The sequence below is a fragment of the Chrysemys picta genome, chromosome 3, assembly GCF_011386835.1.
Source record: "Chrysemys picta bellii isolate R12L10 chromosome 3, ASM1138683v2, whole genome shotgun sequence".
Taxonomy (NCBI): Eukaryota; Metazoa; Chordata; order Testudines; family Emydidae; genus Chrysemys; species Chrysemys picta.
In genome coordinates, this window is record NC_088793.1 from 203,026,481 (window position 1) to 203,044,943 (window position 18,463).

Sequence of the window (18,463 nt, forward strand, 5' to 3'; positions counted from 1 at the left end):
AGCTGGGACCAAGGAGAGTCTAGAGGGGGAAATCTAATGAACATCTTAAAGGTCTGTATACTAATGCAAGAAGTAAGGGGATTTAACAGGAAGAACTAGAAATACTAGTGAATAATCACAATTATGACATAGTTGGTATCACAGAGATTTGCTGGCATAATTCGCATGACTGGAATATTGGTCTAGAAGGCCAGGAGTACTTGTGGCACCTTAGAGACTAACAAATTTATTAGAGCATAAGCTTTCGTGGACTACAGCCCACTTCTTCGGATGCATAGTCCACGAAAGCTTATGCTCTAATAAATTTGTTAGTCTCTAAGGTGCCACAAGTACTCCTGTTCTTCTTTTTGCGGATACAGACTAACACGGCTGCTACTCTGAAAACTGGTCTAGAAGGGTACAACTTGTTGAGGAAGGACAGGCAGGGGAAAAACGGTATATAAAGATATACAAGGCACTTGCAGTGAGGCGGAGACAGAAGTGGGAGGCAGACCTATTGAAAGTCTCTGGGGCATGATAAAAGGGGGTAAAAAAACAAGTGTGGTATCATTGTAGGGGTCTACTATAGACCACCTAACCAGGAAGGAGAGGTGGATGAGGCTTTTATTAAACTAACAAAATCATCCAAAGCACTGGACTTGGTGATGATGGGGGACTTCAACTACCCAGATATCTGTTGGGAAAATAATACAGCAGGGCACAGATTATTCAACAAGTTTGGTTTTTATTACAGAAGGTGGTGAAAGCGAGTAGGGAAGAGGCTGTTCTAGATTTGATTCCGACAAATAGGGAGGAACTGGTTGAGAATTTGAAAGTGGAAGGCAGCATGGGTGAAAGTGATCATAAAATGATGAGTTCATGATTCTAAGGAGTGGTAGGAGGGAAAACAGCAAAATAAAGACAATGGACTTCAGGAAGGCAGACTTTACAAACTCAGAATTGGTAGGTAAGATCCTGTGGCAAGCAAGTCAATTGCACAAATACAACATGAGAAATGACTACCTAGGAAGGAGTACTGCAGAAAGGGATCTGGAGTGGATCACAAACTAAATATGAGTCAACAGTGTAAAACATTTGCAATAAAAAAAAAAATTCATTCTGGGCTTTATTAGGAGGAGTGCAAGCAAGACACAGGAAGCAATTCTTCCACTCTTCTCTGCACTGATAAGGCCTCTGCTGGAGAAAACATAACCTAGGAGGAAAGATTGAAAAAAAAGTTTGTTTAATCTGGAGAAGAGAAGACTCAGGGGGGGGGGGGTTAGGAGGTGGGGAACATAACAATCTTCAAATATGTAAAAAGTTGTTATAAAGAGGAGGTGACAAATTGTTCTTCTTATCCACTGAGGATAGGCAAGAAGTAATGGGCTTAAATTGCACAAAGGACAGTTTAGGTTGGACATTAGGAAAAACTTCCTGTCAGGGTGGTTAAGCACTGGAAGAAATTGCCTAGGGAGGTTGTGGCATCTCCATCATTGGAGGTTTTTAAGGATAGGTTGGACAAACACCTGTCAGGGATGGTCTAGATGATATTTAGCCTTGCTTCAGTGCAGGGGACTGAACTAGATTTGCAACTTTGCAGCAAAACTGCTGTAGTGTCAATGTACTGTGGCAGAGCTCTGACCTTATCCCCGTGGGTCCTGTGCTTCTAGATGGTATATGCTAGCCTCAGTGGCTCTCTGTGACCCTCCACGTAGCCCTTCTCTCTCTAGGGCCAGGGTTACAGTCTACTGAGCCCTTTTCATCATAAGCCAGCAAGGAGGTTGGTGAGAGAACTCCCACAGTCTCTGTTGTCCCTAGGGGCTTGTTTTAGAACAGTTTAGCCTCCTGTCCTGAGAGGGGCCTGACTTCCCCTCCCAGGAGGTGTTCCTGTAGTGGTGGGTTGGGGGGAACCCGGGCCCGCCCTCTACTCCGGGTTCCGGCCCAGAGACCTTTCACTGCCAGAGTTGCTACATTTCCCTGGGCCACTTCCCCACAGCTCTCCTGCTTCTCCCCTCTTCACCCTTACGTTAGGGCTCCCTTATCAATAACTTGAGGGTGTCTTCATTAACCAGTCCTTCAGCCACACTTCCTCTCCTCTGCCTGACTGGAGTGAGCCCTTTTTATAGTATCAGCAGGGCCTTAATTAGAGTCAGGTGGTCACATTAGCCTGGAGCAGCCCCTGCTCTGGTCAGTCAGGGAACAGAAAACTGTTAATCCAGTGGTCAGTATATCTGCCTTCTGCTATTCTGCTGTACCCAACTAGCCTGGGTCTATCACAGTACATAAATTAATCCCCCTCTCCAAGAGGTGGTAGCTAGCCCAATGGAAGATTTCTTCCACTGACATGTCTGCATCTACACAGGGGATTAGGTTGATTTAACTACAGTGCCCAGGGTGTGAAATGTTTCCCAGCCCTGAGCAATGTAACAAGGTTGATCTAATTTTGAAGTGTAGATCAGATCACAATTGCAGCACTGCATTTTTTTAATCGTAATTTCAAGAGGAGCAAGTTTCCAGGCAGATGAGCTGTGACATAGTGGAGGGATGTTTGTCTTTCTCAGACTAATTAGCCCTCACCTCAGGGTGTTGAGAGGATAACAGGAATGCTGATTTAGGAAACTAGAGCTACTCTAATCCTGCCTTGAGGATCCATTGTCTACTCAAAGAAAGATCATTAGCATTAAAGTACAAGGGAGAGACTGTCTTCTTTTTGTTCTGTGTTTGTGCAGCGCCTAGCACAATGGGGTCTAGTGAGTAGGGCAATGAAAGGGGAGTCATATGACTTCCAGCTGGTCACTTCTGCTATGCGTGCTTGTGCCAGTTATTTCACCTCTCTGTACCCCTTTGTCTTGTCTACTCAGGTTAACTGTCCAAGCCGAGGTAGATTGTGAATGACCAGTGGGGCCCTGGTCTGAGACTGGGGTTCCTGCAATGGAAGGTTTTTTTCAAACTAGAGCTAGAAACTGATTTGCAGGCAAATAACAAGGACCAGAAGCTGAAATTTCAGCATATTCTTGTTACGTGTGCAATATTATGGATGGATGGCCCTGGAAATAAGAGAGAGACCTCCTGGTATGTGAATGTATTTTGGGAGGCTTAGAGCACATCACCAAGGAAGAACTGGTTTATTAAGCACTTCAAGTTGGCATCTGTCTACCCGTGTCTCTAAACTGCCTAGCACAATGGGGCCCTGATTCTCATGGGAACCCTGGGCTGCTACTAATTTTATTTTACTGTCTCTGAAATCAAACTCCTGCTGGGTGTAGCAAAAATGTGTTTCAGTAAATAAAGAAATGAGGAACAAGCTTTCTATCATTTGGGCCTTTCTGAACTTGGTTTATGTTGCCTCCACTGTCTATCTAATGAGAGAGGGCAAACTCAAAACAAACATGGTCAGTATTCTTTTTCGAATTCCTTCAGTTTCCTCGGTCTGACGGAAAAGATGGACTCCATTGAGGAAATGCATGGCTGTGCTTGCATTCAGTAGTGGTTTAGAGCGGTGGTTCTCAACCAAGGGTACGTGTACCCCCGGGGGTACGCAGAAGTCTTTCTGGGGGTACATCAACTTATGTAGATATTTGCCTAGTTTTACAACAGGCTAAAGTAAAAAGCACTAGTGAAGTCAGTACAAACTAAAATTTCATATAATGACTTGTTTATACTGCTCTATATCTTATGCACTGAAATGTAAGTAGAATATTTATATTCCGATTGATTTAGAATTATATGGTAAAAATGAGAAACTGAAAAATAGTGTGCCGTGACACTTTTGTATTTTTGTCTGAATTTTGTAAGCAAATAGTCTTTAAACGAGGTGTAACCTAGGGGTACACAACACAAATCAGGCTCCTGAAAGGGGTACAGTACTCTGGAAAGGTTGAGACTGGTTTAGAGGGAACCACAATTCTGGATTTTGTACTGAAAATGGAATAGCTTATTCATATAAACTTTAGATCTTTAAGTAGCTTTAATAGCACGAGGCGGTCAGACCTGATGATCGCAGCGGTGCCTGCTGTCCTTTAACTCTAGAATCTATGACTGGATTTAAACTTCGCCTCCAAAGAAAAAATGTCTGAGCAGACTGTGTTTCTGAATCCTTTATCTAGCCGAGCAAAACCCGTGCTGATTGTAGAGCAGTTAGAAGAGTCAAGCTTTAAGCAGAAAGCTGGTCTAAACCTTAACTATAGTAGACCTGGATGTTCACTATCATTCAAACCCTCAAGAGACGGAAGCTCAAACATTAGAAATTCATTGGCCAGGAGGGCCTATAAAAGCAGGCTGGAGATCTGAAACTAACAGTCCAAATGCAAGCTGCTGATAGTCGCACCCAAATACTGTTCTCATCTGGGAAACCAGACACAAGATCTGCTTTAGTTCCTGGTAGAAAAAATTAACTCCAGTAGCCAGGTTGTGCAGCATATACTGATAGCACAGAGCTAACAGGTGCTCTTTTACAGTGCCACCCTTCCATAGAAAAGTCCAAAGGTTACAGACTGTATCAGTAATGATATACCAGGATTTTTGATAGAGAAACCACTTTCCCTGTGACTCACAGGCGTTTTTCATTCAGTTACATTTGACTGGAAATAGTCAAGGGCTAGTTAGGTTTATCTGCTGCTCCCACAGCACCATCTGCTGCCTGCTGTGGGTAGTCCTGCATTTGTATCCAATGTCTTCCCCAATTTGTATCCAGAGTCCAGTCTTAAGAAGATTATTAATTTTACTGAAGCTGTAGCCTTCAAAATGATTTTTTTTTTAAACGTCTTTTCCCCCTTTTCTACTGCAAGGTCTATTTCCATCCATTTCATTACCAGCGGGAGCAGGGGTTTGGCACAGCCGTGACTTCTGCAGCACAAGCAAAGATAAGCCACATTTGAAGAAGCTGCTCCCTGGCAATTCGGGCTGCCTTAGGCCAGAACCTGCATAAGGCCAGGGTGTTGAAATGACTGTGATGTGCTGGACCAATCTGCAAATCAAATGATTGACACGGTGGAGTCTGCACTTTAGGACAGTGAGACAGAGCTCGGTCTAATGAACAGTGCTTCTGCAGAGGGCTCGTTCCCACTGCAGCCACGTAGCCTTGTTATTTCTGCTTGACACAAGGCGCATGCGCAGTAGAATGGCGGAGAGATCAACGGGTGCTAGATCAATAAAACCCTCTGTTGTGCTGAGCTCTCCCCTGAGCTGAAATTTTAAAGTGGGTGAAAAGCGGCAAGCAAGTCAGTGTGACCAGCTGGATAGCTGCGATGTTAAAATCCTCATTGGAAGGACACCCAGAAGGGAGACAAAGAAATGTGATGCAAAGGGGGTTTGAACTAAAAGAACCACTGACTATGGCAGCTTGTGAGGCTACCCAAGCGGGCAAATCGTTGCAAAAGTTTGTACATGGACCATCAAAAATGTGCTTTGATTGGGTCATTTAGATGAGTCCAGCTTCCTAACCCTTCTGGGCATGTCAGCCTCACAGGGGCCATTCTCTTCACTGTGGTCATCACTACGGCCATCCATGCTGGGACCTGGGGCTTTACCGGTAGCCTTTCTTGCTGACCCTGAAATGGATATTATGATGGGCTCAGACAAGGAAAGGCAAGCCTATGACATCACCAGCGCCATGGTGATGCCCTGCACAAAGGTTCTTGTCACCCCCTCCCAGCATGACAGTTTGCAGCCTCTATCTTATTCCTTCTTCCCCCATCTTGTCTTTTTGCCAGCACAGCTCTAACCTTGCAAGGCTTCGGGGCCAATTCTCCAAGCAAAAAGCTGTCCTGGGCGGCCCAATCTCAGTGAAAAAGAGTTGTCTCCCCCAGATTGGCCAGAGGAAATTCAACGTAGATCAGCCAAACATTTCTCAGAGTAGAGGAGTAAAGCCAGATCCTGGGGTGTCTGACAGAGTCTTGGGCCATGTACTTTGTTTGTAGCTTTCCAGCAACTGAACTGCCACCCAGACAGGAGACAAAGCAGTGTTTACTGCACTTTTTATCCCTCCCCTGTTGTTAATTCTATGTACTGCACAGCAGGACCCCATTGTTGTGCTAGGCACTGTACAAACACAGAACAAAAGGACAGCCCTGGCCTCAAAGGATATGTCTACATAGCAATTAAACACGTGCAGCTGGCCAGGGTCAAGACATCAGGGCTCACCGAGCTCTGGGACCCTGTGAGGGGGTGGTCAGAGAGCCTGGGCCCAACATCTACCGAGCAATTTTTAGTCCTGCAGCCCGAGCCCCACACATCCAAGTCAGCTGACTGGGGGTCTTTTAATGCACTGTAGACATACCCCAAAAGCTTACGCTCTCCGTAACCGTGTGTGTTTATCCTGTTTTGAGAGGAGACAGCATGAGACTTTGTGAGCCTGGCTAGCTCAGTTGATAGAGCATCAGACTTTTAATCTGAGGGTCCAGGGTTCAAGTCCCTGGTCAGGTGTAGGGGTGATCATTTCCCCCTGTGGTATCCCCAAGAACTTCAAGAGGCAGCTCTTCAGTACCCTCCTTGACATTATTTAGGGGAGAGGAATAGCTCAGTGGTTTGAGTATTGGCCTGCTAAACCCAGGGTTGTGAATTCAATCCTTGAGGGGGCCATTTAGGGTTCTGGGGCAAAAATCTGTCAGGGGATTGGTCCTGCTTTGAGCAGGGGGTTGGACTAGATCACGTCCTGATGTCCCTTTCCAACCCTGATATTCTATGAACTGCAGGGCCTGAGAGCTAACACCTCAAAATGATACTTCCTCACCAAGGACAATTGGCAGCCTCTGAGAAACTGTCAAGCAACAGTTATTCTCTTTGAAAAACTTCAGACTCTAAAGTTTAGAGGATGCTTGGGCCTGTGGGCAGGCAGGCGTCTACACACCCACACACACATATCGAACAGGGAATTACACACAGTGATACACAAGTTCATTTGATCATTTTTATGTAAAATGTTTAATGTATTTTTTTTCTTTTAAAGCATTTAATAAAAGTTTGCATTGTCCTGTACGCAGCAAGACAAACCGCCTCCCTGGCGACAACACCCCAAACCCACATCCTGATTAATGTTGTGGAGTTGGAAGAGTAGTAAATGGGTAACTGGAAAGAATGCCCTCACAACGCTAACTGATCTTCCCAGAACACCAGCAGAGGGATGTACTTCTCTAATGCAAGAGCGATCTTTTATTGTTGCACTATGACAGGTTTGCATAACAAAGAGAAAAGGAGACTATTTTAAGTACAAAGCAATAGTTGAGGTTTTTATCCCACACCCTTTTTCTTGCCCGGCCTGTGATTTTTCCTTCCCGAAATATCCAGGCCTTTGCTACAGTTTTAATTACCAACATTAGTTGTGTCTGGTCTGGAGTAATAGCTTTGGTGTAACTTCATTGACTTTAATGGAGTGGCAGCTGCTTAGTTACATTGTCGAGTGGCAGACCAACCCGTCAATATTTTATTGGAAACAATATTAAAGGACAGCCTGGCAGCACTACTGCAGAAGATGTCCCTTTAAAGCACACCAGCACAGGGTGTTAGGGCAGTGGTCTCCAAAGTAGGGTGCGCACACCCCAGGGGGTGCACAAGAGGATCCTTGGGGGTGCACGGCAGGAGGAGCGTTTTTCCCCCCCCCCTCTTCGTCCGAGCGGTTTGGGGGTTTTTTTGCGCTTCGGCAAAAATGGTAGAGCAGGCGTAGCAAGGGGTGCGGGCTCAAAAATTTTTTACTGATAGGGGTGCGCAATCAAAAGGTTTGGAGACCACTGTGTTAGGGGATGAGGTTCTTTGGACTGTGTTCCACTAGAGGGCCCTTCTGACCTTAAAATCTGTGGCTCTAAATCCATGCCTTGAGCCACAGGTATTGGAATAAACCCATATAACAGCCTAAACTCCTTAAAAGAAATGATACGTATTTTATGTAACAAAAGCAGTGTTATTGTGAGATTGCCAAGGCTTTGACTTTAAAAAAAAAAAAATCAAAAATTATCATCACCCTTGGAACCATGAATCTAATCAATGCAAAAAGACAGGGCAAAAGAATGGGCATGTCCCAGAAGCTGCAGAGCAAAACTGAACTAGGAAAGAGAACACATGGAAGTATAGTCACTACGCTATAGGAAGTCCTGACCCAAAGACCCTTGGCGTTAATGGAAAGACGCCCATTGACTTCAATGGCTATTGGCTCTGGTCCTTAAAGCAGAGTGAGGACTTCCCAAACAGTGCCCGTCCAGCCCTTGGATTAGCTGTTCTCTTTCCGATTTCATTTTCTTCCCACTGTATTCCCTTCCACATTCCATCCATCTGTAACCTTTACATGAACAGTCAATTCTTTCTGAATTCCCAGGCAGTGTGGGGGCTGAGCCAGCTGCCAGAGAACAGGCAAGCTGATGATTCAAGCTTTGCTCACATGGTACATGGTCTTAATCATGCTTTGCGACCGCGTGCTCTAGATCAGGGTTTTTCAAACTGAGCCGCGGCATGTCAGGCACTGGGTCGCTCTAGTTAAAAGTCCCGCAAAGCCACTTGCGCAAATCTGCCTAGGAGCTGGACCTGCTGCTGCCTTTGCACCTCGGCTGCGTGGCTGCCTGGGAGCCGCCTCAGGTAAGTCCATGCCCCAACCCCGTGCCCCAATCGCCTGCCCCAGTCCTGAGCCACCCAGAACCCCTTCCTACACCCCTCAACCCCTCAGCCCTGCCCCACCCCAGAGCCTGCACCCCCAGTCCAGAGCCTTGACCCCCTTCTGCACCCCTGCCCCAACCCTGAGCCCCTCCCCCAGCTCCATTGGGTCACGGGCACCAACAATTTTCTTCAACTGGATCCCCAGAAAAAAAGTTTGAAAGCCGCTGCTCTAGATCTTTGCTGTGGAATTGCTCAGTAGGAAATACAGCCTGCACCTCCTGCCCCCAAGGTAAGGAAATACAAAATGAACAGGCCCTGCTTTAAGCAGCCCTGTTGAGTATTTCCTGGATCACGCTGATTAGCTCATTGAATTCACTGCTCTGAAAGTGGCCCCTGTCTGTGAACTTGTATAGCTCTGCGCTGAGCTCATTGGCCACTGCCTGCTGCTCGCTCCAGGGAAGGAAAGGATCGTCTGTGGAAGCAAACTGCACAATGTGATGACAATTAGCCTTGATCTTCTCCCATTGCCAAGGTCGGTTAAAGTATCCTGAAGGGCACAAAAACAATCATCATGGAACAGAATCTAATCTCTCTGTAGTATCTTCAATGTCCTGTTTACTTCCTTGTACATTTCCAATGCAAACAAGTTTCTTCTTGGGACCAGATGCCAACTGGGAGCAGTCCCGGATTTAAAAGATTTCTGACTTCCCAGCGTCAAGCAATCAGTCTCAGGTTTGGCAGCAGATGTATTTGAAAGGACAGGACTCTCCTTTCAAATGATTAGTGAATGTCACGCTAGTAATTTAACTGGTTCAAGAGAAGGCCACACATAGATCAAATGAGATCAACTTACCGCTCTCTCTTTCAGTCTCATCTCCCAAGTCGGAAACGTAAGCAGACACTAAAATAATTGCATACACCTTGTGAGTTTCTGCATACCTGAGGGGAAAAAGGGAGCCAGGTGACTAGGCCGGCTGTATATCATTCTGGTACACAATACACAGTTCCTGTCATTTTACGCAGTTTGCCAAGTGCTCACAAACACCTTTGGGAGATGGCTTTTACCTTCTAAGCTATCAGTTAAGAACATGAAAAAAATCCAGATTGTTTTTACATTTAAAGGAGAACGAGAAGCAGCTAAGACAGTAACTGATTGAATCTGCCGGCAGGGCTTCACAACGTCCTTTCAGCAAAGCTGGGGTGATGTTCATGTAAAAGATTTGGACAGGTTACAGCTACAGGCAAGTCATCCAAGGATTTTCAGATGGATCGTGTAATGCCATAGCAGCCAAACTATTATATTCGATTTAGTTGGGGGGGGGGGGGTTATCATGGCATTCTGTCCCCAATGTTACATGTCCAGTTCTTCAATGACAGATAAGCGGTCCAATACAGAGCCAATCCTGAATCCCTTACGCATGGTTCTAATCCCATTAAAAGGATTCTACTCACACTGATGCCGGGGGCGGGGGGGGGGGTAGTTTTGCCATTGAGCTCAAGTCAAGCAGAACTGGGATCATTAGCTTAAATGGGCCTGATCACATTAGAGTGCGAAACATGAAGCTCTGTGCAATGTCCCCTGTACTGTACCTCATGGCAGCAGCGGCACCAGAACTGTGGCCAATAACGATCGTCTGCTCATCGCAATGGAGTTCTGATTCCATGAACGGCAGCCAGATTCTCTCTCGAGCTGTAACTGATTTTTAGAGAAATGATTCAATTGCTTTGTGTTTCCTGATTTGGCAAAGAATGAGCCCTTCCCCTCCTCGCCACCCCGGCTGGCATGCTCTGTGTGCGTCTCTTTCAGGGATTTTCTCTCTATTTAATTCTCAGTGTATTTAGTGCTTGTGAAAGGGGTTAGGTTAGCAGCCCCGTATTTAGTGCTTGTGAAAGGGGTTAGGTTAGCAGCCCCGTATTTAGTGCTTGTGAAAGGGGTTAGGTTAGCAGCCCTGGAGACCAAAGGCCTCTGTTTATCCCCAGGATGCGTCAAATGTACACTGCAGCTGTGCAAATTCCAACCATGCTACCCCACCAAAGTGCTTCCACATGGAGCTGCCAGGTGTAAGGTCAGTGTGTGGTTTAACCTCCAAGGCTCAGTCTTTGGCCTCCTGGCTGAGACTGCCAACAAAGAGACCCGTCCTGATGATGGTGGCGGCGTTGTGGACACCAGTCTGCTGGAAACCCGGCTGAGACAGAGACTATTTGTCTAGTCTAGAACGACTGGCAGAAATAGCCCTCTGGAACATCAGCCTTCAGGAACACTTCCCCACCGAGCTCTCCAGCTCATTCGAGATGCTGTGGAATCTCTGGGGCTTGCAGGACTTAACCAAGCAGGTACTGTCTGGGCACGAGCAATGTTTTGCATCACAGTATGTGCCCGAGCATTCAGATGAGCATCCCAAGCCCTCTTCCCATTAAAGCATTTGAGTGGGCTATGGACCTCCTTGTGGGCTGGGGGCGCAGCAACTCCCCAAGCATGAAGACAGCCACTGAGATAGTGCAGGCTCATATTCATTTTCTGGAAACACACCTGTACCTCGATATAACGCTGTCCTCAGGAGCCAAAAAATCTTACCGCGTTATAGGTGAAACCGCATTAAATTGAACTTGCTTTGATCCGCCGGAGTGTGCAGCCCCGGCCCCCCGGAGCGCTGCTTTACCGCGTTATATCCGAATTCGTGTTATATCGGGCCGCGTTATATCGGGGTAGAGGTGTCTTGCGCATGGGATAAGGCAAAATAAGGGGACAAGAAAAAACAGACTTACTTGGGTCAGGCATATTTCGAAGTATACACTGGAAACCAGGTACCTGTGCGGAGAAGACCAATGATCGCACTGTCAAAGGCTGCGCAGTCCCTTAGCAAGCAAAGTTAGCCAACCATTGCATTGCTCGCTTTCCTCCAATGGGTCTTCAGGATTATAAAGACGGGCCTTGCTAGAGCGTGTCAGGTTGAAAGGTTAAGCACTTGGGGTGCACTAGGGAACATGGAGAAGAGTGAGCAGCCTGTATTTACCTAATGTAAAGCACTGTACACACTGCGAATTATTATACCCCGGCTGGAGAGAGAGTGCTGATTCTACAAATATTCCTCATTTGAATTACAAGCATTCTCTCTCTCTTTTGGGGTTCTCCCTTGGGTGACCAATCACTGCACTCTTGTGCTTGCATCTCACTAAGAGCGATCATTTATTTCTGTGCTAACTTTCTCCTCTGTATGAGGTCAAGTGGCTGAACTTCATAACAGAAATACCCGAGTGGAATTACAGGGAACCAGGTGAGAGTCCCTAGAGGGGCAATAAAACATCATATACTGCATCCTTCATGCATCATTCAAATCAGCATGCTAGATCTTCCCCCAAAAGGGAGCTCTGAACAAGCCTGGGGGGGGGGGAGAGAAGGGATGTTATATGACAAAGACAAGAATCACAGAAAAAGTTGCTTACTTCTAATGCTGAACAAGGAAGTTTAATAGAGTAAGAAAAACAATATGATCTCTCTCTCTCTCTCTGCTTCACTGCAGAGGTTCTGCTTAGACCTGAGGTTCTCAACTGTGGTCCGTGGACCACCAGTGGTCAGCGAGCTCCATTCAGGTTGTCTGTGGATAGTTCCCTGTAAGGTGCACGCCTAGGCGGCCGCACATAAGAGAATGAAGGGCCACCCACCTAATTAGTGGAGCCCCACAGGCGTGGCTCCCCTAATTAGGTGCCTGGACCTTGGAGAAGATGCACATGTAAGGTGAGGTGGTGGCATTGGGGGGTGAGAATAGGGTGTAGGTGGGAGGGGGCAGTGAGGTGAGAAGAGGGGGTGGGGGGAATTTGGGATGTGCAGGGCTGCGGCGGCCAGAGAAAGAACTGACTTTCCCCAGTTCCAGGGCTGCGGCTGCTGGAGAGAGACCCACCTCCTTCCCAGCCCCAGCTTGGGGGCTGCTGCAGCGGGGGAAAGAGGGCACATCCATCATATTAGAAAGGCAAGACTACTGATATTAAAATATGCATTGTGTGCTTTTATTTGTAGAACAAAAAAGTTAATTATTATTAAGGTTTTTTTTTTAATATAGCGCTTTTATGCAAAGTGCTTTACAAGAGTTAGCTAACGGTACAAACAGCATTTGGAAAGATCATTAAGTGGTCCACTAAGACCCTCAGCAATTTTAAAGTGGTCCATGAAGAAAAGTTAGACCCTTCCCCAGGCCGAGACCCTTCCCCAGTCCCCCTCCTGCTTGCCATCTGTGGATTTAAAGAAAGGGAACCTATATGCTAAACCTCACAAAAGAGAAGCAGAGACTGGGGCACACAGTTTGACTAGGAAAAGAAGCCAGGTGGCTGATCCAGGGCGTTCCAAACACCTGGTGGGGAGGAAAGTAAATAAATACAGTCAGATCAAACCTTTTGTCATCACCATGTCTCACCTCCTCTAGTGTTTCCCAAACCCATCGGTACCAGTTGGATTTCTCTATATCGCCTGACCCGTTCCCAGGCACTATTACAGCCCTAGTGGGACGAAGCTGCGGTCGCACCTGGAACATGCCGCAACACTGCAGCAGGAGGAGCGGAAACACTGTTTCAAGCCAAGAAGAGGGGATGATGGGAAATGGAGGCAGAAAGGAGGCATCTTGGGAGTCGTAGTTTTCTTGGTAGAAAATTATTCGCAGTGTGGTCGTTGCTGTCATTTGTTCCTCTCTGAAATGAGCTAATTTAGAAGCCCCAAAGAACAAGTGCACAGACAAAAGCAACACATAAAAGACCTGAAAATCACAATGGAAGCTAGTGCCTTACCTGCTACTTGGCAATTTTGTTTGCAGTGTTGTGGTCATGTTGGTCCCACTCCCAGGATATGAGAGAGACAAGGTGAGTGAGGTAACAGCTTTTACTGGAACAACTTCTGTTGGCGAGCGAGACACAAACTTTCAAGCTACACAGAGTTCTTCTTCTTGTTAATTTTGTGATTTCCATCTTTTTGTTGGATGTTTGTACAGGGCCTAGCACAATGGGGCCACGATTGTGGGTCCACAGATACAGGGCCGGCTTTAGGAAGTGCGGGGCCCGATTCGAACAGTTTCGACGGGGCCCCGGCAGGGATGACTAAAAAGAAAAAACACGTAAAAAAACATGTGGGGCTTGTACTCACCGGGCGGTGCTTCTAGTCTTCGGCGGTGGGTCCTTCACTCGCTCCGGCGGCACTGAAGGACCTGCTGCCGAAGTGCTGCCGAAGACCTGGAGCGAGTGAAGGACCCGCTGCCGAAGTGCCGCCGAAGACCCGGAGCGCCACCGGGTGAGTAAAAATTAAAAAGGAGCCTCTAGCCAGGGAAGGGATTCTCGGCCACTTCTTTCCCCCTCCCACCCCCGGCGGCCCTGCCACTGGGAGCGGGGCCCGATTCGGGGGAATTGGTGGAATTGGCCTAAAGCCGGCCCTGCACAGATATTAATGCAGGGGTCTGCAACCTTTCGGAAGTGGTGTGCCGAGTCTTCATTTATTTACTCTGATTTAAGGTTTCATTCAGGGCCGGCTCTAGGTTTTTTGCTGCCCCAAGCAAAAAAATGTTTGGCTGCCCCCCGTCCCAGCCCTGGGCTCCTCGCCGCACCCCCCTGCCGCCCCAGCCCTGGGCTCTCCCCCACCACCCGCACCCCCCTGCCGCTCCAGCCCTGGGCTCTCACCTCCCCCACCCGCATCCCCCTGCCGCTCCAGCCCTGGGCTCTCCCACACACACACACCCTGCTGCCCCAGCTCTGGGTTTCCCCTGTGACGTTGTGCAGTCTATATGGTTTTATAAAAACTTATTATCAAGTCAATATAATGTAACTGGGATAGTTTTAGAGAAAATACGGTAATAAGTGAATGTAACGTAACTGGGATATGCCTCATGCAAAAGGTCTCTTGTAAGGTATCATTACAAAGCTTATAATCTACTGAGTGTGATCATCTGATTTGTATAAATGTATCACTCTTGTATCTAAAACTAGAAATATAAAATGTAACTCTGAGGGCCTATTGTAATTGTGTAAAGTGTGGACCATTAATGATGGTTTGGAATCTTGATGACTCCCATTGTCTGCAGATGGCTGTATTTACCTGTGAGTCTTCCTGTATATGTGTGTGCTGGCAAGTGAGTAATGAAGTCTTGCAGTGACATGTGATCATGTCACCTGAACTGGAATCCATCTTTAACCTGGTGCTTTTCCAGTGAGGGGGGGGTGGAAACCCAGAGAGACAAAGAGTTCCCGCCTTATGCAAAAGATATATAAAGGGGGGAAGAGAAGAGAGAGGGGGAGGAAGCCATCATGAAGAATCCCCTAGCTACCACCTGAGCTGCAACAAGAGCTGTACCAGGGGAAAGAATTGTGCCCAGGCCTGGAAGGTGTCCAGTCTGAGAAAAACTTACTGAAACATCTCTGAGGGTGAGATTATCTGTATTCAGTTTGATTAGGCATAGATTTGCGCATTTTATTTTATTTTGCTTGGTGACTTACTTTGTTCTGTCTGTTACTACTTTGAACCACTTAAATCCTACTGTCTGTATTTAATAAAATCACTTTCTATTTAGTAATTCACTCGGAGTATGTATTAATACCTGAGGGAGCAAACAACTGTGCATATCTCTCTATCAGTGTTATAGAGGGCGAACAATTTATGAGTTTGCCCTGCATAAGCTTTATACAGGGTAAAACGGATTTATCTGGGTTTAGACCCCACTGGGAGTTGGGCATCTGAGTGCTCAAGACAAGCGCACTTCTGTACGCTGTTTTCAGGTAAACTTGCAGCTTTGGGACAAGTGATTCAGACCCTGGGTCTGTGTCTGGGGCCAGACGGGAGTGTCTGGCTCAGCAAGACAGGGTGCTGGAGTCCTGAGCTGGCAGGGAAAACAGAAGCAGGGGTAGTCTTTGCACATCTGGTGGCAGCTCCCAAGGGGGTTTCTGTGATCCAACCCGTCACATCCCCTACCCCCCCACCATTGCCACACACACACACACACACACCTCCTGCCGCCCCAGCCCTGGGCTCACCCCCACCACCTGCACCATCCTTCCGCCGCAGCCCTGGGTCACTGGTAACTCGCTCCCATGGCAGGTCATTCAGCCGGAATTTTAGATGTGCACAGAACACAGACAGGATTGGTTCCCATATGGTTAGAGAACTGCAATAAAGTGGAACAATTTTCAGCTTGTGTGATTGGAGGATATCTGGATGCATATTATAAGACTGTCCTACATAAATGAGGAAAAGTTGAGGTGCCTTTATTATTCTTTTCTTCTACTCTTTCTTTCTATGGGGAATTTGCCAATGCAATATCACTGTCTTCCTTTTAAACAAACAAAGAAAAGGCAATGGCTGTTGAAAATAGCAATTCCAGTCCTAATAACCACTGAGAAGCATTTCTTGCTCAATTTTATCCTACTTTTTCTACAGCAAGTTACAGTGGATCAGTATATTTGATTTGGGAGAAATGAAGTAACAGCTGCCCAAACTGAGCTTGAGCACTCCTGAATTTTGAGGTGTTCAAATCTGGAAGGCAGGTGCTGGGGGAGGGAGGGGAGCCTGTGGCTTCGCGGGGGAGCACGGCAGCATGTATGCAGCAGCGTGTCTGGCGCTGCACGAAGCCAGACACGCTGGTCTGAGTGGCACGGTAGGGGAGTTGGGGGGTTGGAGAAGGGGTAGGGAGTTACGGGGGGGGGGGCAGTAAAGGGACAGGGAGCAGGGGGGGTTGGATGGGGCAGAGGTTCGGGGGGGCAGTCGGGGCAGGGAGAAGGGGGGGTTAGATGGGTCAGGGGGTTGGGGGGGCAGTTAGGGGACAGGCAGCAGTTGGATAGGCATGGGAATCCCAGGGATTTGTCAGGGGACAGGTAGGGGGTGGGGTCCTAGAGGGAAAGTTGGGGGGGGGGTCTCAGGAAGGGGGAAGTTGGGTACCAGGATCAGTGGGGCTTAGATAGGGGGTGGAGGCCTGCGGGGCCATAGGGGCAGGGGTCCCGGGAGGGGGTGATCAGGGGACAGGGAGCAGGGGGGTTGGATGGGTTGGGGTTTCTGTGGGGGGCAGGGTGGGGCTACCCTCCCTCCCCGTGGAGTGTCCTATTTTTTGAATGTTAAAATATGGAATCCCTACTCACAGCGCAGCTCTCCATTCACAGCAGGCTGCAGCATGAGGTCTCAGCTTCCTCACACCCTCATCCTCTTTCCTGTTGGTAGTGGCCAAGGGAATGCTGGGAAATGTAGTTCTTTCCCTGCTCCAGGGCTGGCTCTATAGGCAGGGAGCTAACCAACGAACTACAGCTCCCAGGGGCCACTGTTGGTTCTCAGCTCCCATGCTGGATCCCTGCCGCCCCTGCAAATGGGCAGCCCCAAGCACGTGCTTGCTTTGCTGGTGCCTAGAGCCGCCCCTGGGCACAGCTGGCTCTGTTGATCAGTGACCCAGCCCAGGACATCAGCCGGCAGGCCAGGGAGGGGTTTACCAGCTCTACCAGCTGCTGCTGCACCAGAGGGGTAAGGAACCCAGCTGGGAAATGGCACCCGATAGAAGAGTGAGACTGGGACCCCAGCCAATTTCTCTCAGACTGACCCCGGCTGGAGGATGAGTCTCTGTCTGTCTCTTTCTCTGTTCTACACCCCTCCCCTACTATTCTGTTGGGCCAGGCACGCAGTGAGCACTCTGCCCACTGTGCAGCCACCAATGGGATTGGAAGGACACAAGCACTGCTACCAGAATGACAAATGTGTGTGTGTGTCTCTTTCCCAGGGCTGAGCATCCATGAGGCCGAAGACCTGTGGTGCTGGGACTGGCACCAGGACAGCAGGTTCCTGGCTACAGGAACACAGCCAGGGTGGGGGAGGTAAGGACACTCTGCCAAGGCATGAGACAGCTCAGGGAGTGGGGGTGGCTGGGTCCCCTGCAGTGGCTGCCTCCTGGGGCCACTAGATGGAGATGCCGTTCTAGCCCCAGGAGTTGGAGCCTGACTCTGGGCAATCTCCTAATGCCTCACATCCTGTTGGTTTTAGGTCTTGGAAAGTTCTTCTCGGAAGTGCAGAGAAGATTCTTCCTTCCTACGGCAGTGCTGGCCATCCACAACCCCCTGCTACATGTCAGCCAGGCTGGGCTGGTCCTGGCCTACTCCGTCCTGGGGGAAGCCCAGCAGCTGATGGGTGACAAGGTAAGCAGCTGTGTTAGACTCAGGAGATTGGGGCGGGACCATGACTCATTCCCATCCTATCGCCATTCGCTGGCCTGGCAGCAAGGAACCTGGTGGGAATGAGAACGAGAGCAGGTGATACTGGGAAAGAAGTTGAATTCACCTCCATGAGCAGGAGGAAACCAGCTTGTCCCCAGAGCAGCTCCAACACAGCTCTTTAGCAAGGCTAATTAATGACAAGCATTACCTCATCACGAACTTCTGTTCCTAGGGAATGGTGCTTTCGCTCTCGGGAAGAGCAGACGAGTCCCCTAAGTGCCATCTGTGAGCCTCTCCTGTCCCAGAGGGCCTCACCCAGTTACCAGTGGCCTAGTGTCCATGTCACCCGAGCCACCACCTAGAGAGAACGGGAGGATTCAGTCAGCAGGGGCTGCTGATCTGCCCCATTCACCAGGGCTGCCATCCTGTGGCTTCAGCATTAGTGTCTGGGATGACTTGGGGTAAGATCTCGACCTCCCCGCAACCCACTTCCGTGCTGCCAGAATCCCTCCTGACCCCCTTGCTAGAGATCCCTCCCTGCCCAACCTGTGTGTGGAAGGGATGAGAGGGTTCTGAGAACTTGAGCTGTGGTTTGGAGGTGGAACAGCTGTCAAAGACACTGAGGGGGAGGTGGCAGGAGCTCAGCCTACAAAGAAGGGGGTTGCCACTGGAGGTTACTAGAAAGGTCAAGAAGACTCCATTCTGGGGGTCAAGAGGTGAATCCATCCCTCAGTGGTGGGTAGGTGCT

The 18,463-nt window shown here is 48.4% G+C and overlaps 1 protein-coding gene and 1 non-coding gene across 2 annotated transcripts; one reads left to right on the forward strand and one right to left on the reverse strand.

The window, feature by feature from the left end:
- Nucleotides 1–6,329: 6,329 nt before the first annotated feature.
- Nucleotides 6,330–6,402, forward strand: TRNAK-UUU (transfer RNA lysine (anticodon UUU)). The gene has a single exon. It is a non-coding gene; the product is annotated as a tRNA-Lys (tRNA).
- Nucleotides 6,403–6,884: 482 nt separating this feature from the next.
- Nucleotides 6,885–13,126, reverse strand: RBBP9 (RB binding protein 9, serine hydrolase). The gene is made up of 5 exons (XM_005287468.4): nt 12,969–13,126; nt 11,326–11,368; nt 10,150–10,255; nt 9,413–9,498; nt 6,885–9,106 (listed from the first exon to the last, which is right to left on the reverse strand). The coding sequence occupies exons 1-5, from the start codon at nt 13,083–13,085 to the stop codon at nt 8,880–8,882; spliced, it is 579 nt and encodes a 192-aa protein (XP_005287525.1). The 5' UTR covers nt 13,086–13,126; the 3' UTR covers nt 6,885–8,879.
- Between the last annotated feature and the right edge of the window lie 5,337 nt (nt 13,127–18,463).